The sequence below is a fragment of the Jatropha curcas genome, chromosome 10, assembly GCF_041381405.1.
Source record: "Jatropha curcas cultivar XTBG-Jc1 chromosome 10, XTBG_Jcur_1.0, whole genome shotgun sequence".
NCBI classification, from domain to species: Eukaryota; Viridiplantae; Streptophyta; class Magnoliopsida; order Malpighiales; family Euphorbiaceae; genus Jatropha; species Jatropha curcas.
In genome coordinates, this window is record NC_143160.1 from 8,932,588 (window position 1) to 8,955,474 (window position 22,887).

Genomic DNA, 22,887 nt, shown 5'->3' on the forward strand with positions numbered 1-22,887 from the left:
GATTTAATTAGATTGAAAAAATTTAATTAATATAGTTAAACTATAATTTTTGATTTATTTTTTTCCTAATATAATCTTATATTAATAATATAAAGATTAAATGATCCATGTATTATATTTAACAAAAAAGCATATTAAATAAGAGTAAAATAATAAAATTCAAATGTGTTCACCCTGAAAAAGGAAAAATGACAACAATTTGATACGGATGAAAAAGAAAAGTAGGATAAAAATTAAGGGACGGAGGAAATATATTTCATACAACACTGTAAATTCGTTCTTATAGGGAATATACAACTTCTCAATTTTTTTTAAAATGCATTTTATTTATTTTTTTAATTGTTAAATACTATATATAAAGGTTAGGCCAAACATCATTAGCAAATTTCAACATTTAAAAGTCCTGCCGTAAAAATTCAAAAGTATAAAAGTAATCTTTATACGAACAAGAGAAATTATCTTATTTAAAATAACATTTTTAGAATTGTACAACTATGAGTTCGAATTTTAATGAGTATTTGATTAATAAACACAAATAAAAGAAAAAAGAAAAAGAAAAAAGAATGTGCCTGCTTCTATAATACTTAATCTCTCCGTTCATCATAAATTAAAAAGGAAAACAAAAATCATCTCTTAAAATTGAATCAAAAACCTCCTTAATTAAGATTAACTTACCTGATAATATGTACATATAATTAATTAAATTTAGTTAGAAAAAGGGAGAAATAGTCAATTCTAAAAATCCCGAGTGAGTGAAATAAATAAACACTTCCAAAGGAAAATAAATAAATAAATAAAATGTGAAATAATGTACAGAAGATCCGACTTGAAAAAAGAAAAAAAATCCCAAGTCAACTCAAGGCCCAGCTGGAGCAAGACTAAGATGTAAGTCCAAGCCCAATGCTTCATCAAAAGTAGGGCCACCATCCCCTTTCGAAAACCTACTCAACGACGTCGTTCCATCTACCCGCCCACTATGCGGCCTGCTCTGTACTTGTGGCAGCCCAGAAAAACTGATATCCCCTACCCCGCCACTATATGGCAACCCAACTACGCCTCTCCCACTAAACCCACTACCCCCACCACCGCCACCACTAACACCGCAGCCGACACCGACACCACCACCGCCACCTACACTAGGAAATACACATCCATGGGAGACAAAAGGAGCTGCCGGCCTCGGCAAGTAAACCCAAGAAGGCGCTGCCGCCGGGACGACAACCGGACCAGTCGGAGCTAAAAGATGAGGCGGCGGAGCAAAGGCGGAGATCATAGGATTTCTACCGAAAGAAACTGCAGCTGCAGCAGCGTTTCGAGTTGCTTGCATTTGAGCTCGTTTGAGTTGCTGTCTTTCTTTCTTATGTGCGTTTTGATGCCCACCAAGTGCTTGTGAATTTGCGAATTCTCTGCAACAGTATTGACACTCGTACTTTCTACTATCACCTGAAGAATTAGCAGCAGAAGCAGAAGAAACAGCTACTGTTGTATCTGGAGAATTAGAAGAACAAGTCTTGATTGAGTCAGCGGTAAGTTCTTCATCTTCTGAAACACTAAAACCAAATAGTTTTAAGCGTGTGGTGGTAGAGGTTGGTTTTGTTTGATAATCTAGCTCTTCCATTTTAGATATAGGCTAAGATGAAGTTGCTTTCTTTAGAGAAAGAGAGAGAAAGAGAAATAGAGAAACAGATAGAGATGTGGCAAATGAAATAAGGGTGTAATGGAAGATGTTGCATGAGTGGGGTATATATACAGGATAAATAACAAAAGTTTCAAAAAAATGGGATACAGTAGAGAGAGAGAGAGAGGGGGAGAGAGAGAGAGAGAGAGATGGTTGCGGACATCCCAAGGAGTAGAAAGAAAGAAAAGAAAGTGTGTGTGTGATGGTATTTGGGAACACGACCCAAGAACACTCGGGGACCCAAAGGGATTGAACTTGTCTTTGCTTATTACTTATTTTGTTCTTTTTAGTTCTCTCCTTCCCTTCACTTTGCATATTAGAATTATAAATAAAAGAAAACAAAAGACTTTCTATTGCTTCATGATTGTATTAATTAATATAGTAATTTTGAATGGATATATGATATAGGGTATGTATAGTTTATAGTTTATAGTCTTGTCCTTTGTTTATTAGGTTAGCCAATAGGAGATTAAGAATGTGATGCATGTGATGACCATGGTAACATAATACACTTGAATATTGAGCTTCTCCTTCTTCCTTGTTCTTCGTTTTCTTTAAAGTATATAGACCAAAAATCAGTCTAAAAGTTGACAATCAAGTGTGTTTTGATTGGTCTTTTCATTTAAGTGAGGGGTTTGAGGTCTCAAGTTCGAATTCTCTCTGCAAGTACTTCACCAATTTGGTGATTACAAGGGAGAACTGTTTCCTGTTGTGTAGTCTATAATATTATTTCTGCTCATTAAACTTTTAAATAAATCAAAAAATTAGTACAATGAGAATCCATTTGTTGACCATCTCTTACTTGTGTATATGTGCATAATTTTCTCCCCCAAAACCCATCAACTAAAGACTTTACCTTTCTTTTCTCCAACAAGGGCAAAGACTTACAATATAACTAGACCACATGCACCATAGAACAAAGACCACATTGATTATTTTGTACCAAGCACTAAACCAATTAAGTTAAACACTTTTGATTAATTATATGGGCCACTTGCTTTCACTTCAGTAGTGATGATGATGAAAAGTAATGCCAAGATAGCCAATTAGAACTTGACAAATTAGTTTCATCAACTAAAAAGAGACTTTTGATGTACAAAAATACAAATACAAGCTCCTAACCACTTTGTACGTGACACGTACCTTACTACTATAATGCTCATGCCAGCCTTTGTCCATAACATTGATATTTTAATTTTAATTATTAATTAATTAATTAATTAATTTTGTACATTATATTATAATTGATTATTATTTGTTTCTTTTATTAAACTATATCATTGAGGTTGAAACGGAAAATGAATGAAGTGGAACGAGCCCCAATGAAACGCCGTGAAGCCCATGTCTGTGCTTGCTGACTCGACTGCTAAAGAATTGCCCAAGCCTCACATTACGCATTTCTCTCTATTTCTGTTTCACTAACAAAATTATTATATTATTGTTATTATTTTTATTTCCTTATTGTTTGGACTGTACAGAAAATTCCATTTGTTTAAGGTATGGCTGCAGGACACGTTACTACAATACAATCATTTAATCCAAAAATACACAAGTAAAGCCTTCTGACAAGCATTTTTTTTTAATTTTAATTGTACCAAAATTATACTACATTATATTATTTCTATCAAGGTCTTCTAGATGCTAATCTAATCTAACCTAAGTTAATATTCAAGTTTAATGTTATATATACTGAAATTTCTAATTTAATAATTTTTCCTTTTGTGTTGATAGGAACATTTCTATTAAATTGCCAAACAGATATGATCTGGATGATATTTTTACTAATATGAAAAGTAAGAGATTTTTACTATGCGTGTGTCCGTAATCTTGCTTGTATTTTAAATTCACGATATATTATCACCTTGCCTATCCGCTTGCTCTGGCATGTGAGAATTTTTAAAATTAATATTTTAATAATTACTAGAAAAACAGTATCATGATTGTTGTAACTAGGAGAGACAGAAATAGTGTTACTAACTTTTGGTTGTTGCCCTATAAACATTTAATGGATTAATTTCCAGTTTTAGCCTCTGAACCTGAAGAGCCGACACGAGCAGCTCAACTGGACAACTAACTACCGGTGTTTTAATCATAAAAAAAGTCAAAAGAGGGAAGCATGCATGCAAAACATAAACATAAGCTCTCAACTGCATTTATGATCTAACACCGTTAAGTCCCACATTAACCACTTCCCTCTGATGGCCCCTCTTGTCTCCATCGGATTTATCTCCCGTATCTACAATAGATACGTATGTTTCACATGATACAATTTGCTTATTATTACTACTATTTAATAAAATAAATTTTCAAAAAAATAAATTATAAATTAATAAATTATAAACAAAAAAAAACATAAAATAGGCCGACAATTAAAAACCAATAAATTTTAGTTTAATTATATTTATTTTTATATTTACAGTGAGGAATACTTTTTTGTCGGTATTTAACTTGTAAAGTCAACATTATACGCTTAGAGATATGCAAACTGTTAGTTCAGCCAAAATCTAATTGGACTTATTAAAATAAAAAATAATATTTTGATTTTTTTAAATTTGAACTGAACAAAATAGATTATTTACATAATTGAATCAAATTGTATTGAACTAGTTCGGTTAGGTTTAATTTGATCTTTTAATTCTAAGATCATGTTTAGGCTTAATTCAATTTGATTTTAATTTTTTTTATCTTTTTGATTTTATAAATTGAAAACTGAAATAAATCCAAAAATTAAAATTTACTTATCTAAATAGAACACTTGAAAAATCCAACCGAACAAAATCAGTTAGTTATCAGTTTTTTTATTCAACCGGTTTCTGCTCATTACAGTCTTGCATGCCCCCGACCGGTTTCTAATCGATAATCCAACTATTGGGATATATAGAACAAGTTTTTTTTGTTTAGTTATTACGTATAACTAACCGAATTTATTTTTAAATTTAAAATAATTAATTTAATTTGAAATAATGAAATTATACCGATTTAATTTTTAATGTAAAACAAAATCAAATTAATTTGATTTGATTAATCATGCGCTCACCCCTAGCTGTGTGTTAACTTGTTTGAAAGAGTATGAAAAAAATGTTGATCAGGTTCAGGTGTTTACAACTATGAGAAAGGGCCTACCATTACGTGTAGATGAAAAATTGTTTAGGATGTTTGCGTGATTGACGTTGAAATCTATATTATATATTCTTTCTTTCTTTTTTAGAGATCTCTCCGAATCTTACTAACTACATAAAAGGAGAGAGATGACTTGCTTCCTATATATTATATTTATGGATTATTATTATTATTATAAAGTATATTCAGAACTTTAAAATACATCATAATGAATATTTTTATTTTTCTCCTTTAGAAAAATAATTATGATATTTTTAATATTTGCTTCCATTTTGCTATTCAGTTCTGCCATCTGAAAAGGAGTTATTCACCTTAAATTGAGAAGAAAAAGATTTAAAATCACCCTTTTATATGTAATCATTTAAAGTAGAGGAAAATATATCAATTTTTCTAAATTATGTTATAATTAATATTTCTGTCTCTTTATTTTTGAGAAATAATTAGTATGTTTTAATTAAAATGAAAATTTTAGATGGAATGATGCGATCTCGAGAAAGAAGTAAAAGTTAGAGATATTATAGTAATTTCTAAAAAATAAAGTGATGAAAGTATTAATTAAAACAATTTAGGGAACCTAATGAATTTTAATATTATTAATTTATAATTAGAAATATTCTGAGTGAGTCTAAATTGATTCTACTACATTTAAAAATATTATTTTTATTATTTAATAATTTATTTGAATATCATTTCATTCCAATATGAAAATATCATAAAATAAAATTTACAAACATTGTTTTTATTTCTAAATGACATGAAGCTCTGATTGGTAGTGAGTCCATTTAAGAAGGCTCAATTAATAATAATATTAATTATGTATGTTTGTATCTTTTGTTATTAGTTTATTATTATTTATTATTGAAAAGGTATACATATATAGCTGAAGATACAAAGCATGGACCCACCATGTCTTAACTTTCTTTCTTTCTTTCTTATGTGTGTTCTATTCAAAGGCTTTCTTTCACTTAAGTCAAATTTTCCCATATAAGAAAAACCTTATCAACAATATCCTTTATTACTTGAAAGCTTATGCTTTTTTCGACCGTTGGATTTGATAATTAATCATCATTACAACATAACCAGGTGCCAATAACTTTTAATTAATCCAAATGACAAATATAATAATAGTAATAATAACATTGCTATATATATATATATATATATACACGCGAAGACTTTTATCATAAAATTTTAGATCAATTAAATTTGTGAAAATTCATTTGAAATTTCTACATTTTTTTGACAAAATTTAATTATATTCACAACCATATAATTGGATACGTAGAATTAAATTCTTTATTTTTTATATAAACACAAAAATTTGGTGGTATATATATAATTTTATTGTGTAGAGTACGTAGGTATTAGATGGGATGGTTGTGATGACCATGAGTGATGAGTTATGATCATGAATCATTTTACAAGTGGGGTTCATATTATATTTTTTAAGCCACCTCCCTAACATGGGGTTCTTAATTTAAAAAAAAAAAAAAAAAAATTGCAAGATGCTTGAAATAATGATGCACGTAGATTTAGGACTTAGATTAGGATCTCCATTAGTTTAGAAAATTTGTTCATTACTAAAACCTAACCAACCCTTTTGCTTTATTATGTTGGATCCAATGATCTTTTACTTTAGGTCTTTTTGTTTTGGTTTTGCAATTTGCACTTTGGAAGGTTGAGAGAGAGAGAGAGGTGGGGCCACCATGGAGCTGAAGGAGTTGGTCTCACTCAGAAGGAAATAGCAGTGAAGTGACCTTCTCATCTCAACTAAATATGTGAGTATTGTCTAGTCATGCTGCTCACTAAGGTTAAAGACTTTACTTATATATATATATATATATATAAACATGGTTGTTTGGGACCAGTTACGTCCAAGTAACTAAATCAAAGCTTGTACTACCCGAATCCCTGGCTTCACTTCATCTTTGAATTGTCTCCCATCACTAAACCCTAATCATAAGTCAGAAAGACTACCGGACTTTCAGGTTCAAATTAAAGTTTTTTTTATTTATTAAATATTATAAATTAACTTTTTGTACACGAAATATGGAATGCAAGGGATCTCTTATCCTTAATTAAAGATTTCAAGTTCAAACTCGAAATATTTTTAAATATTCAAGAATGAGCATTTGGCTTTTTTTATGGATTTATTGGGCACAAATTTGGATTAGCCGGATTAATAGGATTCATATACTGGATGGTAAAAATAAAAAAAAAAATATTGTGAGTTAAAAGAAAATAATTGAATTATATAACATGGTTAAATTAAAGAAAATATTTCTATATCAAGTCAACCGTAGAGTTACAATAATTGAGTAACTGTCTTTTAATATAAAAGTCAAGAACTTAAATTTTTTTTACAGTGTTTATACTTTGGAAATTAATTATTTGAGACATTTAATTCATTGTTTTAATGTAATAATAATTATTGAAGTTAATTACAAAATTTTGAAATAATGATCAATCATGATAATCAATATATCTCTTTTATAATAAAAAATTTACAAGTAGTAGAATTACTCCTCCTATCCCAGAAGTTGAAGGTTCCATGAACCTTGGTATAATAAAAGGAAAAGGGAGAAAAAGCCAACGTGACAAAAGGCTATTACTATTAAGTACATTTAGGTATGTCCCTTAAAAAACAATGGAAGATAAATACATACAAGGATCCAGTGAGAGAGGTATAACTTGTTAGAGGGTGGGTGGACATAGGCACAAGGATTTCTCCACTAATGGAGGAGAGATACATGTGAAGCTTCATGTAATGTAACTGGTCTATCTATCACTATATTTGAACAAAAAACTTTGGTAGGACCCATTCACTAAATGGAGCCACATGAGTGAGGGGGGACATTACTTGGACCCCACTTCTCCATGAAGAATTTTTTTATGGAGCTCTTGCTCTTAGGACTTAGGTTAGGGTTAGGGTTAGGGTGGGAGAAAAAAAAAGAATTATCCAATCCTACTTCCACAATCTTGTTTCCTCACTTCATGAACAACTGTCCTCTTAAAAATGGTTATGAAATTTATTTTAAAATTTTAAAATTTTAAAATAATTTTTTTTTTCTAATGGGTTTCCAACATTGTAATATAAAAACACTTTTAGGAGGCTTAATCATGTTTTACTTTGTTGTTGATTGAAGTGATACCAATATTATCATTTAAGATCACCCAAATCCCAAATATGGCCCACCAAGTTGTGCTTATCAAGGAAAATTAACCAATCAAAATCTATAATTAAAAGAAAAAAAAATTTTTTTTCTTTAAGAGACATGATCCTATCATACTACAAACTCCATTAACTTTCTAATCATCTTTTGTTTCTTTTTGCAACCATTACTTTTGGAAGGATCCAAAAAGATAGCCCCAATGAGACTTAGTTTTCAAATTGGAAATCCCTTTTATGGATATGTTCAAAGCTTTTTTTTAACAATCCAAACACTGTGGGTGTGACTCAATAAGCTCCTTCCATGTACTCCAACTCATACTACCTACTTCTCTAATTACTTATTAATTTTTTCTTAATTATAATTAATATTGAATTAGAGGGACGTTGAGTGGAGTTAGCTTTAAGTCATGTGAGGTGACTCTTTCCTCTTTTTTTACTTTTAATAAAATCAATTAATTAATCATTATATTATATACACATGATGTTAAGCCTAGATTACAGTCTACTATGGCTACGTTTAATTATTTTTTTTTCTTTTAAAAGTAAATGATTGCTATGAACTCCATCAAGCTTTTTCTTTTCTTTTTTTCTTTTTTTTTTTTGGTTTTTCTTCTAAAACAAACAAAAAATAAAAAATAAAAAAAATCTACACTAACTATAGGTCCGTGACTTAAATGGGTTTTGGACATAGGGAACTTTGGTCAATTAATGAGACAAAATTAATGTGCTTTGGTTGCTAATAAAGTGAGACACTTAGACGGCTATACAACACACCACATAACATATAACCCACAGGAATGTATTAGGGGGACATGTGCACATGACATGACAAATTTTACTATGGGAAAAAATATATTTTAAATTCCTCTTGGAATCATGGGATTCTACTATTTCAATTTCTCTTATATATTATTATATCTGTTTTGTAATATTTATCACAATTGAAATTTTATATTTTTTAAAAAATTATTAAATTTATTTAAGCTACAATAAATTATTGAGTAAATTCACTGTATTATCCTTAATTTAATACTAATTCTCTGAGAAAACCATTAAATTGAAGTAATAATTATTTATCATATACAAAAGATAAACACGGCAAAAAAATATATATTACTCTTTCAAAAGGTAAATAAGTATTTTGAAACAGACTATTTTCTTAAATGTGATAAATATTATGGAACAGAAGTAACATTAGGGTTAGACGGTTTCTTGCGACTTAGTTGCTAGTCATTGGCAGCCTATTATCTCCTTTGTCCACTTGACAAATGAGCACATACAAGAAAAATTCCTTTGCTCACATTATTTAGCCATTGTATATCTTTGATGTATTCTAAATATACTTTGGTCTTGCATGGAGGAAGCAAGAAAAATTATGTACTCCTCTATTTCTTTCAGAAAAAAATAAATAGAGACCTGCTTAAAAGATAGGATAGGACTGGGCATCTACCCTTAACAAGGACTATATATATATATATATATATATATATATATATATATATATATAGATGGATAGTTGCATGTGGGACTTGGTCTTAGAATAAGGGCTCAAGCATTTGTTTAATTACATGAATTTTAATGATAAATAACCCTTTATTCTGGAAGAATTTGTCTGTTGGAAAAATCCAAGTAGATGCAAAGGGGGGGTCTAACCATAACTACAATTAATTGATTATTTATTTAATTTAACACATAGGTCAAGGCAAGTTGTTTGATTAAAAGAAATTAGTTCAAGATTTGTGTGACTAAGAACATTAAGTCATCCTTAATTTAATACTTGCCTTAATAGATAATCTAAGATTGTGTGTTTTTGTGTATTAGTAAAACCCACGATTGCAAGTTAATATATATTTATTGGCATTGTCTCCTATAAGTGTTTAAACCATTCTGTTGGGTAATCAAGGTAGCAATACCGGGTGATAGAAGGAAAGAATATATATTATGTATATGTACTATAATTATAATCTGCCAAAGGGTTATTTCATATATATATATATATATATATATATAAATATGACAAAAAAAAAAAAATGCCTGATTTGCATAGGAATGACAAATTAGGCATCGATGTATTATAAATTTACGAAGAGAAGAGATCATGAATTGGAGCCCAAAAAAGGAGTCTGAAAAAGTTCTAAAAACTCACATTTGGAAGGAGGAATATTATAATGGGTTGTTCAAATAATTGTAATAGGAGGAAACATATAAATAAATATTAAACTTGGAACATAATTGAGGTAGTTGAACATCTAGTCACTTGTCATTATATACTAAATCTCTACTTAAACTAAGCAAGTTGTTTAATACAATATATTACGACTTAAGTTGAATACAAAAATACTTTTCAAGTACAAATGCCAGCTAGGTCATCACTCTGTATATTGGTAAAATAGGTTCTCAAAGCTAAAAAGAGGGAAAACTAATAAAATGCACTAACTAAAAGATCCCAGTTGAAATTAGTTGACTAAAAAATAGCAACTAAGATTTAGCAAGTGCAAAGTTGTTTTCAAAGCCTAAAAAACTAGAAAGCAATCGCACTTTCTTCTAGCAAGAGGTCTCTTGACAAGCACGATCTCTGCATATTTGATCAAACACTACAATCTACCAAATATGCTTTAAATTCAGCAAAAGATATGGCACATGTCAACATAATCTATATCTAAAGTTAATCTTGGAAACACAATTATAATAATAAAATAAAATAAATAAAAAAAAACCCAATAAGAACAATAGTCCATAGAAACAATATTAAACATTTCATTCAAATAGCAAAAAACCTGAGATTCAACATAAAAGGGATGAGCAGAAAGTCAAGTCTGGCCAAGAATTTCTTACAACATAAAAAGAAATGAAGGAATTATTTAAGAAGAGTATTACAACAAATGTTCGAATTTGCTAACTGAGCTAAGAGAACAAGAAAAGTAACTTTATGAAAAAAAATGAATTGAAATTATACACACACGTACCTTGAAATCCTGAAACTTCTTATAGAACCATATTGTAACATGCCACAAAAAACCCACCTCAGGACAAAACCCTAATGAGGAGAAAAAATAAAAAGAAAACAAATAATACAAAACAAACTTTTGCATGCAATAAATTGGTGGCCCTAATATAAAATGCGACGATAGCTATCCTTTCAAACTTCTCAGATAATACAAAATCACCTATAAAACCTTTTTAACCGAGCTTTTTATCAGATCCTTTAAGGTTCAAATTGAACCATTTCTTTTTGGCTGATCTATCTTTTCCCTCGCTTCCCTCTTCCCCTGGACTTTCAGCTTTTGAATCTTCACCAAGAACTTTGCTCGAACTTCCATTGCTTAAATTACTAAGTGTCCTAGTCACAGTGAAGGAAGCATGTATGCTATCCCTCTGTTTCAGCAGCTCATCCACCTAAGCCAAACAACAAACAAAATGGCAAAGTTGCTAAAAATAAACAAGAATTCACAGACTAAAATCTAGTATCAACTAGTCTACTTAAGACATGTTTAGCATTGCTATTGCTAATATCAGATTTTAGGCAAAAATTTAAAAGTAATATTATTGGCCTAGTGGATAAGGGTGTTTATAGGTTTAAAACTGATAGGAAAAAAAAATTCAGTTGAAACTTTTCACAAATTCAGCTTTAGGCCCATAGATATTATTCATCAGCCTTGAGAATTCTAAGTTTTTATCTAAAATATACTATTCACAACAGCAATGCCAAACTAGCCCTAAATATTCAACTGGAGACAATCCAGAAATAAGTACTAGCTGAAATATAAAATTTTTGAGTACAAGCTATTTTGGAACACTTTGGGATGGCAATGGATAGTAGGCTAGTCGCTAGCATCATATAACCCTTTTTGTAAATTGAGAGGCATGCTGCCACTGTAACCGAAATGACCTCATTCCTCTTGCAATCCACTCAGCTAAGAGGTATTTTAGGCGTGCTTTTAAAATTTATTTATTACATATAAGTGTATATATTCATGCAAGCATTCATGTTGCCATGTGGAATACTCAGGATATGTTGAAGACACAATAAAAACACCTGACAGGGAACATCAAGGTTTTGAAACATACTGATTGCTTTTCCTGGCTGTATTTGTTAGTTACTTCTTGAAAGCGCGCCAAAGCCTACAAACACCATAAATAAAGTTCATAAACATCTGTATTAACTCAATTGCCACATGAGCTACTCCTAGAAAAGTAAGAAATCTACCTTCCTGTATTCTGTCTCAAACTGGCGCAGCTCATTTCTTTTTCGTAAAATTTGAGCCTCAATCTCCTTGAGCTTTTCTGTGGTATCTTCATATGATTTTGCACAAAGTGCCTCTATTGTGTAGGTAGCAGTCTTGAAAAAATTATCCCCTGAAAAATTCAGCAAATGTCAGGCCAATTTGAATTCATCATGAAAGTAGTCAACATTAAGGGGCAAAATAGCCAGTTCTGACCATAAACAGCGAATATATGAGTGCCAGCTTTTAGTTCTGAAACCTCGCAAGGTTGAAGACCTTCCAATCTTTTAAAGAAAGCTGCATCAGGATCCTTGGCTATTGCTAACTGCACCGCCACATAGTAAATGATCAGTTCAACAGTGGGAAGAAGAAAAACATCCACCAAACAAATATGTGAAGAAAATGAGATGAGATGGGATTTCGTACAGCATTCACAGTTGAATCCATTCTGTACACTTGAAAATGTAAGAAATACATTCCTGCAGACGTCACCTTGCCAGTCTTCTCACTATCTTCCTGTATAGAGACAATAGTATATTAGTTTTGTGGCAATTTTGTGCATTAGTCAATTGCAAATGTGTCAATCTCTGACAGCCAAAAAAGTGACCAATGGTTTAAACACACCTAAATCAGCTCATGGGGAAAAAGTTTAAATATGCACTAAAGGTACCCATACAACAGCGGACTCCAGAAGCAAGAAGAAAATAACTCGTATAAATCAATGTAAACTGTTCAGTAACAAACTACACATGTGCCACTATCATACTAACAACTTGTCAGATTGAAAATCCAGGGAAATCTAAGACGTGATGATAAGAAGAAAAAGAGTACCTTTGAACAAAAAGAACCAGGAACCACTCATCAAAGTTTGGTATTTGAGAAAGTTTACATTATAATCTTACAAAGAGATGTGGAAGCAACATCCAATTGAAGCAACATTCTCATTATAATTTCATTTAAAATTCAAGTTTCATGAAAATCCGATTGAAGAAGGATTGCAATAACAAGGATGCTTGCATTAAAATAGCATATAAGAAAAATATAAAAGTAAACGCCACTTAAAGTTCTAGTGGCCCTAGACAAAGTGAAACCTGAGATTGGTTAGGAATGAGAGTTATATTGGACAATTTAAAACCATCAAGGAAAGATGATTATAGTTGGGAAGATAAATAACACTTCTTTTTACAAACAGATAAGAGATATTCTCCAGCCAGCTCTTGCACTCTCTGACAGCCCATTCTTCGAGTGAAGAGATCACTCCCTCATATTGGCCTGATGCATTTAGAAATATTATTCATATTCTTAGAGGTTTCCCAGCAGAACTGAATCCTGGTTGATAAGGAAGGGGAGCTCCCATCCTTGCCAACTGGACTAACGCTGATGCCTGATGGTAAAATAAATATCATTATTTGACATGTTGTCTATCCTTTTCTACAGATTGTCGTTCCATAGAGGTTTTTGCTCCTTTGGGAACATGTACAGCCACAAAGCATCCAAGCATCCATTTGATTTGAAATCCTTCAACACGAGAAGTTCCCGCATCCAAAATGATTCAATGTTCTCCACTATCTTGTTCCTTACTTGAAATTATCTGTGCTTCCCAACAATCAGAACACAGAAGAGGAAAGTAGCAACTAGGGTGACCAAGTGAGCTGCTTAAAGCGTAAAATTCGAACTATTGTAAGGAATAGCAGGGTTCTTCCAACTTCTGAAAACTCAGTCCCAGGTTCTCAATGTAAAGAATTTCCATTGAACTGAATGTATATCGAGGGTTACTCAGCAGCAACACGATTAAGATTATTAAACAAAATGATCACACATCAAGAAAGATCATTAGTATCTCTGTGACTGTTAGTTCAATGGATCTCATGCAAGGAGATCATCTCAAACACAAGTCGCACACTATCTTCTTAACAAAGGAACTAAGTTCATAGTGGGTTCAGGGAATGTTTAATCCATCCACGTGCGACTCCTGAAGACTTTCAGTTTAACTGCTCACACAACTGTAGCACGCTACTATAGTAATTTTATAATTCTTTCTTTCTTAGGTTACTAAGTATATCGATTATTTTGGCCAAAACCTGATTCTATCAGGATTTTATGTTCAAAGTCCTTTTTTTATTAGCACTTTTTGTTTAAGATCTAGTTCTATTACGATTTTATATGCGTAAAACCTTATTCTAGTTGGATTACATGCTACTAAAAAAAGCTGTAATGTTCTGTTTAGAGGAAGATTTCAGATTTTTGAGTAATAATAGAAACCAATTCTAGTTATTTAGAGGGTGTTTGGTACCATTTCTCATTCTGTTTTTTGGTTTCCGTTTTTCTAAAACAAGCATATATTTCTTGGAAATCAAGTTGAGAATGCAAAAACCACTTTTTGTAGTCTTTGTTTTGACAACCCATTTTACTGTTTTAAGACACCAAATAATAAAATAAATAATTTTAAACAATAAACCTTTCTTTCGAGTTTGAGAAACAAAAACAAAACACCAAAAACAACAATAATACTAGACAAGTTATTTTTCATGGTTGTGTAACCAGAAGATCCAGCCCTATTTAGGTTGAGGTTTTTGTCTCTGTCCTCTCTTTTCAATGTTCTCGTCCAATCTAACCTAATTTAGGATTAGGGTTATTTTACTACATCACAAAGATATGTAGACTGAAGTGAAGAGCTACGCCAACAACCTTACCTACCCCTGGGAGTTGGGACAAAGACAAAGCTACGCCTAGATGCAAGGCTAATTGAGGCCCTTGGGTAGGGGGGTGGCAATTATACGAGTATAAACCCAATATGAAGTTATTTGGAGGAAATCTAATTATATTTCAAATTTAACTCAAACTTCAGATCAATATTCATGCAAATACGACTTGCATCCAAATTCTTAGGACTGCCTGAATGCTACACCATGGTAACACAAGGTAAAATGCCATCCTTCAAGCACATACCTGAGTCGCCAACATAAATTATTTAGTGACCTATGGATTTTTTTTTAATTTTTATTGGTTTGATTACTAGTCTATAAGGTGTGTTTGTTTTATGACTGTGCCATCGGATTTGTTGATAAAGGGGGATAAACTACATTGAATCAACTAAATCAGTGCTAATATAATTCTACAAAACCTCTTCCCAGTGGATTGACTAGTCAAAACAAGTTCTCTTCATGTAGCTTTTTTTTTTCTCCATTATGATATTCTATCATAGGACTTTCCTGACTGGTTTTGTTCTTGTTCTGATCCCTAAGTCTGCGTTTAGTACAGAATAATGAATGGATTAGTAATATAATGGACCAGAATAGGGAATAGAATTTCTACTCCTGTGTTTAGTATGCACCATCGAATAGGAATTCAGATTATATTCATATGTTTAGTTGATAAGAATAACTGAGGTAGAATGGGGAATTAACAAAAAAAGCCAAAATACCCATATCAATAAATTTATTATAAATTAATTTATTCAATTAATTAATTTATTCAATAAAGTTCCTTTAATACAATCAATATTTGCAAATAATGAGAATGAAAATTATTTCTTAATCTATAATTCTGTTCTTAATAAATTTTCAAAAAAATATGTAATATTCATGCGAGTGAAACATTTTGCAAATTAATAAAGCAAATTAATTAATTTAATTTTCAAGGGTATATATGGTATTTCATAAAAAAAATCCAATAAACAATATTTAATTCAAGTGCGTATTTGATATTTTATAAAAAAATTCATTCAATAAACAACATTCAACGCAAGGGCATGCATGGTATTGTATAGCAAACTAAGGGCATTTATGTTATTATGACTATCAGTTATAAAGATTCAGAAGGGAGGGGTTGGCATCCCTATCATATATTAATTCCAAAATCATTATCTATCACAACTTAGTTGCTGCTGAACAAAAGAATAAGGAAAAGAAATTCCATTCCCATTCCTATCGGGCGTAGTAAAGACGCCCTAAATTATCTGCATCCCCTCCCCCTGTTTAACATCCCCATTACTGCACCGGTCTTTATTTTTTATTTTTGGCCCAATTTATCATGTCTTCCGGTCTTGCCATCTGTATGATCTGCTTCCTTTTCTTTGTGATAAAACAGCTTTTGACTAGCTCTCTCCGTTGTATAATTTTTTTTTTCCAGTGTTATCTTATTTTGTAATTCTTGCTAGTTCAAACGGTAATTTGAGCCCATAGACAGAATTTGTTAAAGAAGAAATTCAAAACTTTTAATCAATATCAATGTGCTAACAATGCTAATGCTTTAATTACAATTAGTTCCAATTCAATATGAATTTTCAAATAACAATAAACAATATCATAATTACCAAACTCAAAGCAACTCAGCAACACTTCTATACCATCAATTTACAGATTGGTCTATCAAGTGAAGTTCATATTCATACAGCAAATCAAGAATTCAACAAGCTTTTACAGAAAAGTCAATCGAGAGAAAACAATAAGGTGTGTCTAGAGACTGAAAAGAATTTAAAAAGAAAAAATTGGTAAATACCTGCAATGCCAAACCGTAGCCACCATTGACATCTTGTTCAAAATAAAGTAACTGAAAATAAAAAATAAAAAAAATGCAACACCAAGCTTTAATTTTTGCACAAATAAAAATATTTTAAAAGCGGACTGAGAAGAGAAGGGCGGGGTAGAGCTAAAACATGCATCATAGACATTGCACATGGAATGTAAACAACCTTAAATTTGCTTTGTGCAGTTGAAGTTACTCTCACAACAATGCCTGACTCAGCTTGTTGCTCATTTATTGTTACACCAAAGAAATGGGCACATTGCTTTTCCACCTGCAATGGAATAGAGAATAAGTCACAAAAATGGAGTGAAGAAAATTAGTCACGTAAGCAACTATATCAGTTAGAAATGCTAAACACCTTTCCACTAACTGATGTTCCAATAGGAAGGGGTCTGACTGTGACAGTTCCGTTCAGAGCTTCTTCAAGAACATTAGCAGAAATTGTAGTTTTGATAGGGACACCAAGCTTGCTATAAACAATAAGATAAGAGACTTATTATAGCAAAATCACTATACAATCTACAAAAAGAGCCAACTCTCTCACCTGAATAATGCAGCAAATACCGTATTGACGGTACCCAGATTAGATAAATCAATTTCCATGTCCATGCTTTCAGCATCAAGAGCCTGAGAGGAGTCAATAATAGAACTCCAAAGATTAGAAAGCCCTTAGCAAAGAAAATGAATATTATGCAAACAGCATGAAAAGAACATTAATGATGGCAAGAAGTCATCAAAAAAGCTCACATGAATGCACTGAATTGAGAACTTCATGCACAATTAACAAGTAATATTATCCATTGAAATAAAAGCACATGTAGCATCTCCAAATTCAAATCACTGACACAGTAATATCCTGGCATGCATAATGAAGACAGAAACAGTCCTTAGAAATAGCGCATGCAAGACACACCACACATGACATAAACAAGGTGCTTCTGCAGGGTTATATTGCGTGAGGTTACTTGTATTCGTTTATTCTATCTTTTTTATTTTTTTCCCGAGGGACATTTATTTATCTTTTGCATTGCACCACCCTGATATTCTGGTAGTACTACTTTATTTGTATTGTGCCAGTCATAATCCATAAAATCTTGTTTTGTTTAGGGAAGTAAAAGATACTTGATAGTTTAGTCAGCTAATTTATTCCACAATGTCAGTAGGAAATCGACAGGGTAGGAAAATACATACAAACCCATGCATAACAAAAAAACAACTAGCTTTAGTTCCTAACTAATTGGGGTCATCTATATGAACCATTTGTTTCCATTCCACTCTGTTCATAACTAAATCAGCACTAAGAAGTAGTAGGTCTCAAAAGTAGTGAGTCATCTGAGGTAACTTCCCTCCATGTGGTTCTAGGTCTATCTCCTCTTCCTTTTTAGCACCCTCCACCATCAATGTAACCCACTTACGAACGGAGCACAGTGGGGGCGGAGGTGTCTATGCAATCATTTAACAAGTTCACGAAAACATAACTCTCTCTACCTCTTTGGATTCCCTTCTCCAACACTTGTTATCTTTGCATTTATCCTCATTCATGTGTTTCTTTCCTACACAGTTGTTCTCCTTGAACTAATAATCACTCTTCCTCCACCAGATAAAACATCCTTAAAGTAGCAGCAGAAAATGTCCATTCCCACCCATCTTATAATACATACAAAGCCTTTGGTTCTATCAATCCATATACCCCTAGATATTTTTCATATCCTTGTCCCAATCAATAACATGTTAAAACCAATTAAAATATCACCGAAGCTTGCGAGCCCATGAAAATCCAGAGATTAATTGAATTCATTTCCACCCCTGTTCAGCCCCAACCATAATCCCTACCTTAACCTGAACATCTATAATTAACCTAAAAGTGGGAAACCCAAAATATCTATTCAAACCCTCAAATTCTTAAAGTTTTAATCTTTAACCCACCATACGGTATTAGCAACTACATGAAGAGAGAGAGAGAGAGAGAGAGAGAGAGAGACTGAGTAATGCATATTAATATTAACTTTAGCAGGTGAAAAACCACAGTGGGCATATATCTTTGAAGGATTACTGGCACCAAGGTGATGCTGCCAATTTTGGCAAATCCGATATTTTATAGATATTGACTAAGCAATTGTGAGAAATGAGAATGGCAGAAAGAAATGAAGGCAGTATGTTTCAATGGGAAAAGGATTCTGGTGAGAAAATTCAGTTCAACAGGATCACAATCTTGACGTCTAACAGGGGCTTCTTGGCCCCAAGAACATTATATATTCATACCAAATAAGTGATAAAGAGGAATAAGAGTCGAGTATGTGGCTCATGTTTAAAGAAGATACTACACACCAAAAACGCACCAGGCATAGGGGGGTTTCACCATAAGGGACAAAGACTCCAAAGTAACTAGGGTGATTCTAACCCAATTAATATGAGATTAAAGCTTAGTTGTTGTTTCTTTTTCTTTGTGTGCGAGTGTGCGAGTGTGTGTGTGTGTGTGTGTGTGTGTTGGGGGTGGGGGGGCAGGGGGTGTGGCAGCCTGGTATTTACATAGGCAGTTGTGACCCTATCACATATGGTAAAAAAATTATGAGTGATTACTTTTTCTATGTTTTTTAATCTGTGTGTGAGTTGCATGCTTCTCCTTTTTATTTTTTTCCAACAAGGACAATTATAAAGAAAGAAGCTGAAAAAAGGACCTCAAACCCTGCACTATCATACTGCCTTCTCTTCTCTGGGTCGGATAAGATGCTATAGGAATACGCAACCTCCTTGAAAAGTTCAGAAGCTTCAGGATTGCTGGCATTCTTGTCCGGATGATATCTGCTCATGATTTAAGTTGACCATAGGATTAAATGTAAGCATACATAGTAACACCATCAGCATTGCCATAGAACAAGTAACCATCTCACTAGAAATGAAAGGAGGCTATAAAATGAACATGAAAAATTTTTCAACAAGTACACATAACAATCTAAATCTACCATAAACAGTTTACAATAATTCAGAAAGCATCCAACAAAATGTAGGCATCACATTCGATATTAACATGAAAACGCAGGTGAAGCCATCAACAAAATAATGGTATTTAATTGATTTAAGGTGATAACATTACTTGAAGCAGCATGTAGTTCCAATATATATATATATATATATATATATATATAACCTCATAATTTAAATCGAATGGAACCACGTCCAAAAATAATTTAAATTGAATGGAACCACGTCCAAAGACCTCCAATTCCAGACAAGTTCAAATTAACAACTCCAGACTTTGTTTGTTAGGAATGAAGTGGACATGAAAGAAAATTGGAGAAAAAGAGAGGATCCCATGTTACTAAGTTTATTTGGTAGAACAGAAAGTTCATAGGAAAAAACTGGCACTGAGAATAAGAGTCTTTAGGCTTTTGGAGCCAACTCGATAGAATTATTGATTGATAGAGAGTTGATAAAGGGCTATCCTTCCAAATTCACCAAATCTTTCCAGCCATGTGCATGATAAAACTTAATTTTTTCCCTTTTTTTCCAGAGAAGCATATGCTTTCTTTTCCTTCCTATCTAAAAGGAAGCAGAGTTTATTTCTCATTTATTCCTTTCATCCTATTATTTCCCTTCTCTCACTCTTCTTTTGTTCCGCCAGAGTGTTCAGAATTCTTTAAATCCCACTGACCTCAAATTTCCACTATTAACTACGTTGAGTGATTACACACATTATGCCCATTTTAGATTATGAAATAATAAATCGAACATAGAGGAACACATCAACTTGCTTGGTTGAGCAAATAGTTAACAAAATAAACCTAGTCATATGCATACACATTTCGAGTCCTTGACATGCTAAAAATGAAATTCCTGCTCATGATTGCGATTAATTTTGCCCAAGTGTCAAGATAACAAAACAGTCCAATGAACCACCTTAAGTCAGTTGCTAATGCTGCAATCGCATCTTATCACAATTAACACATGAACTTCTTTAGCAAAGGCAACTTCTCGGAAAATTTGCCATAAAAAGACTCGACGGTATTACCAGCCAAACAAAAGTGTTCAGCTACATTGAACTCTAATTGGACATGGTTAAACTAATAATATTAAAACACAGCTACATACATAGGCAAAACTATCTAATTCACACTAAAACCTCATTGAGCTATAATTGAGTTAATAGCCTAGTAATAGAGACTATGTAAGCACCCATTAGCTAAAAGAATATTCAGAACGCCAATGTCCTTGTAAAGCATAAACAAAATTAAAATAAAATTAAAAAAAAGGAAAAAATCAGAACAATAAAGAACATGGAACTTACTTGAGAGCTAGTTTTCTATAAGCAGTTTTAATCTCCTGGTCTGTAGAATCTCTCGATACGCTCAATACCTCATAAGGGTCTCGTCTAATTGCCGGAGCTGATGTACTTTCTGCCTTCTTCGAACCCATCTCCTCCTCCTAAATCTCCCTCACACTCTCTCTCTAAATACAGAAGGCTGTGCCTTTCTCTTTAAAATTGGAATCAGCAAAAGTGTAATATCCCTTCAATGGGAGCCAAACTCTGGCAACCAAGCAACCATATCCTGCAAATCTACCGCCCATATATAAACGAAAATTAGCCAATCGAAAAAACTGTTAAACCGCCTAAAGTTACACAAAATTCAAAGCAATTTTTGGATCCCTCTTCGTATCCTCGGGAAAACAAAAAGTAGAATTGCAATTTGAAATTGTAAGAAATTGAATTGAAAGATCCGCTGCTTATTTGCACTATTACATTACCAATTACAGAAAATTGAAGAGGTAAGTTAGGGTTTTGAAACTTACAATTATGATGTAAATAGAGGGACGGAGAGAGATGTAATAACGTGAGGAGCTTTTGGGAGCTTTCCTGCTCTTCTCTGTTCTTCGTTTCCTCTTCTCCTCTTTTGTGACATCACGTATTTTCAGCCAACTGATTTTTAGTCCAACAAGAAAAAAAGCTGACCAATTTTTATATTACATATTTAAATTTATTACCTTCTGATTTTGATGAGTAATGGAAGTATTTGTTTTTTTTTTATATTAGGATTATCAACATTTTTAATATTAAAAATAACGAGTTATAATTTAAATTTTCATTGGAAGTGGTAAATAATGTTTTTGTCATTAACAATAATAATATCATATTTTTAAAATGAATAATTTAACAGGCAAATGTTTTTAAAAAATTATAACAACATTTTACTTCCAAGATGTTAAATTTTAAAATTTAAAAATATGAGTCCTACTTCTTTTATTGAATAAATTATATTAATAGTCATTTAACTTTTCACTTAATTCCACGAGGTTATACAAAACTTTAATTTCTTATTTTTTAGTCTCTAAATTTTAATACTTATTTTAATGGGAGGTCATTCACTGAAATATCGTCCTTAAAGATATTAACATAGTAACAAAAATAAAATAATTTATTTTAAAATTCTTATTTTCTCCAAATACATTGTTTTGGAAATACCTATTGATTTAGTTAATAAATAATGTCATTTATATGAAATAAATTTTTAAAAATATAAAAGTGAAGGAAAAAATTCAGTCTATTATGTATAATTTCTAGGATTTTTTTCTTTTTATTTTTTTATATTCCTTTATAATCATGATTTTTTTTTATACACGTGATTTTTAGTGTCATGTTACTTTTCTAATTACCGGATTTTTAGTGTCATTTTGATTACAGAAAGAGTACATTTGTTTCTGATTATGCTCTTTGATATTCTTCAAAGACAGATACTACGATAGTACACATTAGTTGGCAACTACACAATTGATTAGTCTTAGCTGGAAAATTACTTTTTTTTTCGAAAATTCAAAAAGCTGGAAAATTACTTTGTACCCACTAATTAGTAGTGTTCTTCATCTTATTCTCTAATTTTTACAGAAATAAATTACTAGAATAATTTAGGTTTAAGGTATCAAGGGAGTCCGTAAATTAATTTGCATTTTAAATGTAAAGATTTTTAGCCTTCAATCCTTATGGATATTGAATTTATTTACCGCTGCAACCAACCCCAACCTTATATTTTTATGTTAAACTCTATATTGTGCGGTTAAAAGTAAAACTACAGTTGGAGAAAACGAAAAATATAGCAATAATACAAAGCACCGATCAATCAGATAGATATATATATATATATATATATATATACACACACGTTAAATCTTCACAT

At 31.7% G+C, this 22,887-nt stretch overlaps 2 protein-coding genes across 2 annotated transcripts; both read right to left on the reverse strand.

Annotated features, from left to right (window-relative positions):
* Positions 1 to 749: 749 nt before the first annotated feature.
* LOC105642053 (C2H2 and C2HC zinc fingers superfamily protein) lies at positions 750 to 1,984 on the reverse strand. The gene has a single exon (XM_012226733.4). It carries the CDS (start codon positions 1,616 to 1,618, stop codon positions 857 to 859), a length of 762 nt encoding a protein of 253 aa, XP_012082123.1. The 5' UTR covers positions 1,619 to 1,984; the 3' UTR covers positions 750 to 856.
* Positions 1,985 to 10,933: 8,949 nt separating this feature from the next.
* Positions 10,934 to 21,668, reverse strand: ARG1 (Chaperone DnaJ-domain superfamily protein). The gene is made up of 12 exons (XM_012226734.4): positions 21,509 to 21,668; positions 21,006 to 21,275; positions 19,399 to 19,522; positions 17,265 to 17,347; positions 17,079 to 17,190; positions 16,887 to 16,991; positions 16,694 to 16,744; positions 12,620 to 12,709; positions 12,410 to 12,518; positions 12,178 to 12,326; positions 12,039 to 12,092; positions 10,934 to 11,366 (listed from the first exon to the last, which is right to left on the reverse strand). The coding sequence occupies exons 2-12, from the start codon at positions 21,131 to 21,133 to the stop codon at positions 11,151 to 11,153; spliced, it is 1,221 nt and encodes a 406-aa protein (XP_012082124.1). The 5' UTR covers positions 21,134 to 21,275; positions 21,509 to 21,668; the 3' UTR covers positions 10,934 to 11,150.
* Positions 21,669 to 22,887: the final 1,219 nt, after the last annotated feature.

What these genes read in the sequence shown, in the direction of transcription:
- LOC105642053 (XM_012226733.4), bottom strand. Translation starts at nt 1,618, where the DNA reads ATGGAAGAGCTAGATTATCAAACAAAACCAACCTCTACCACCACACGC.
- ARG1 (XM_012226734.4), bottom strand. Translation starts at nt 21,133, where the DNA reads ATGGGTTCGAAGAAGGCAGAAAGTACATCAGCTCCGGCAATTAGACGA. An exon ending in CTGCACAAAGCAAATTTAAG is followed by an intron (nt 16,745 to 16,886) that starts GTTGTTTACATT and finishes TTTTATTTTCAG; the next exon opens with TTACTTTATTTTGAACAAGA. An exon ending in GCTACGGTTTGGCATTGCAG is followed by an intron (nt 12,710 to 16,693) that starts GTATTTACCAAT and finishes GTCTCTATACAG; the next exon opens with GAAGATAGTGAGAAGACTGG.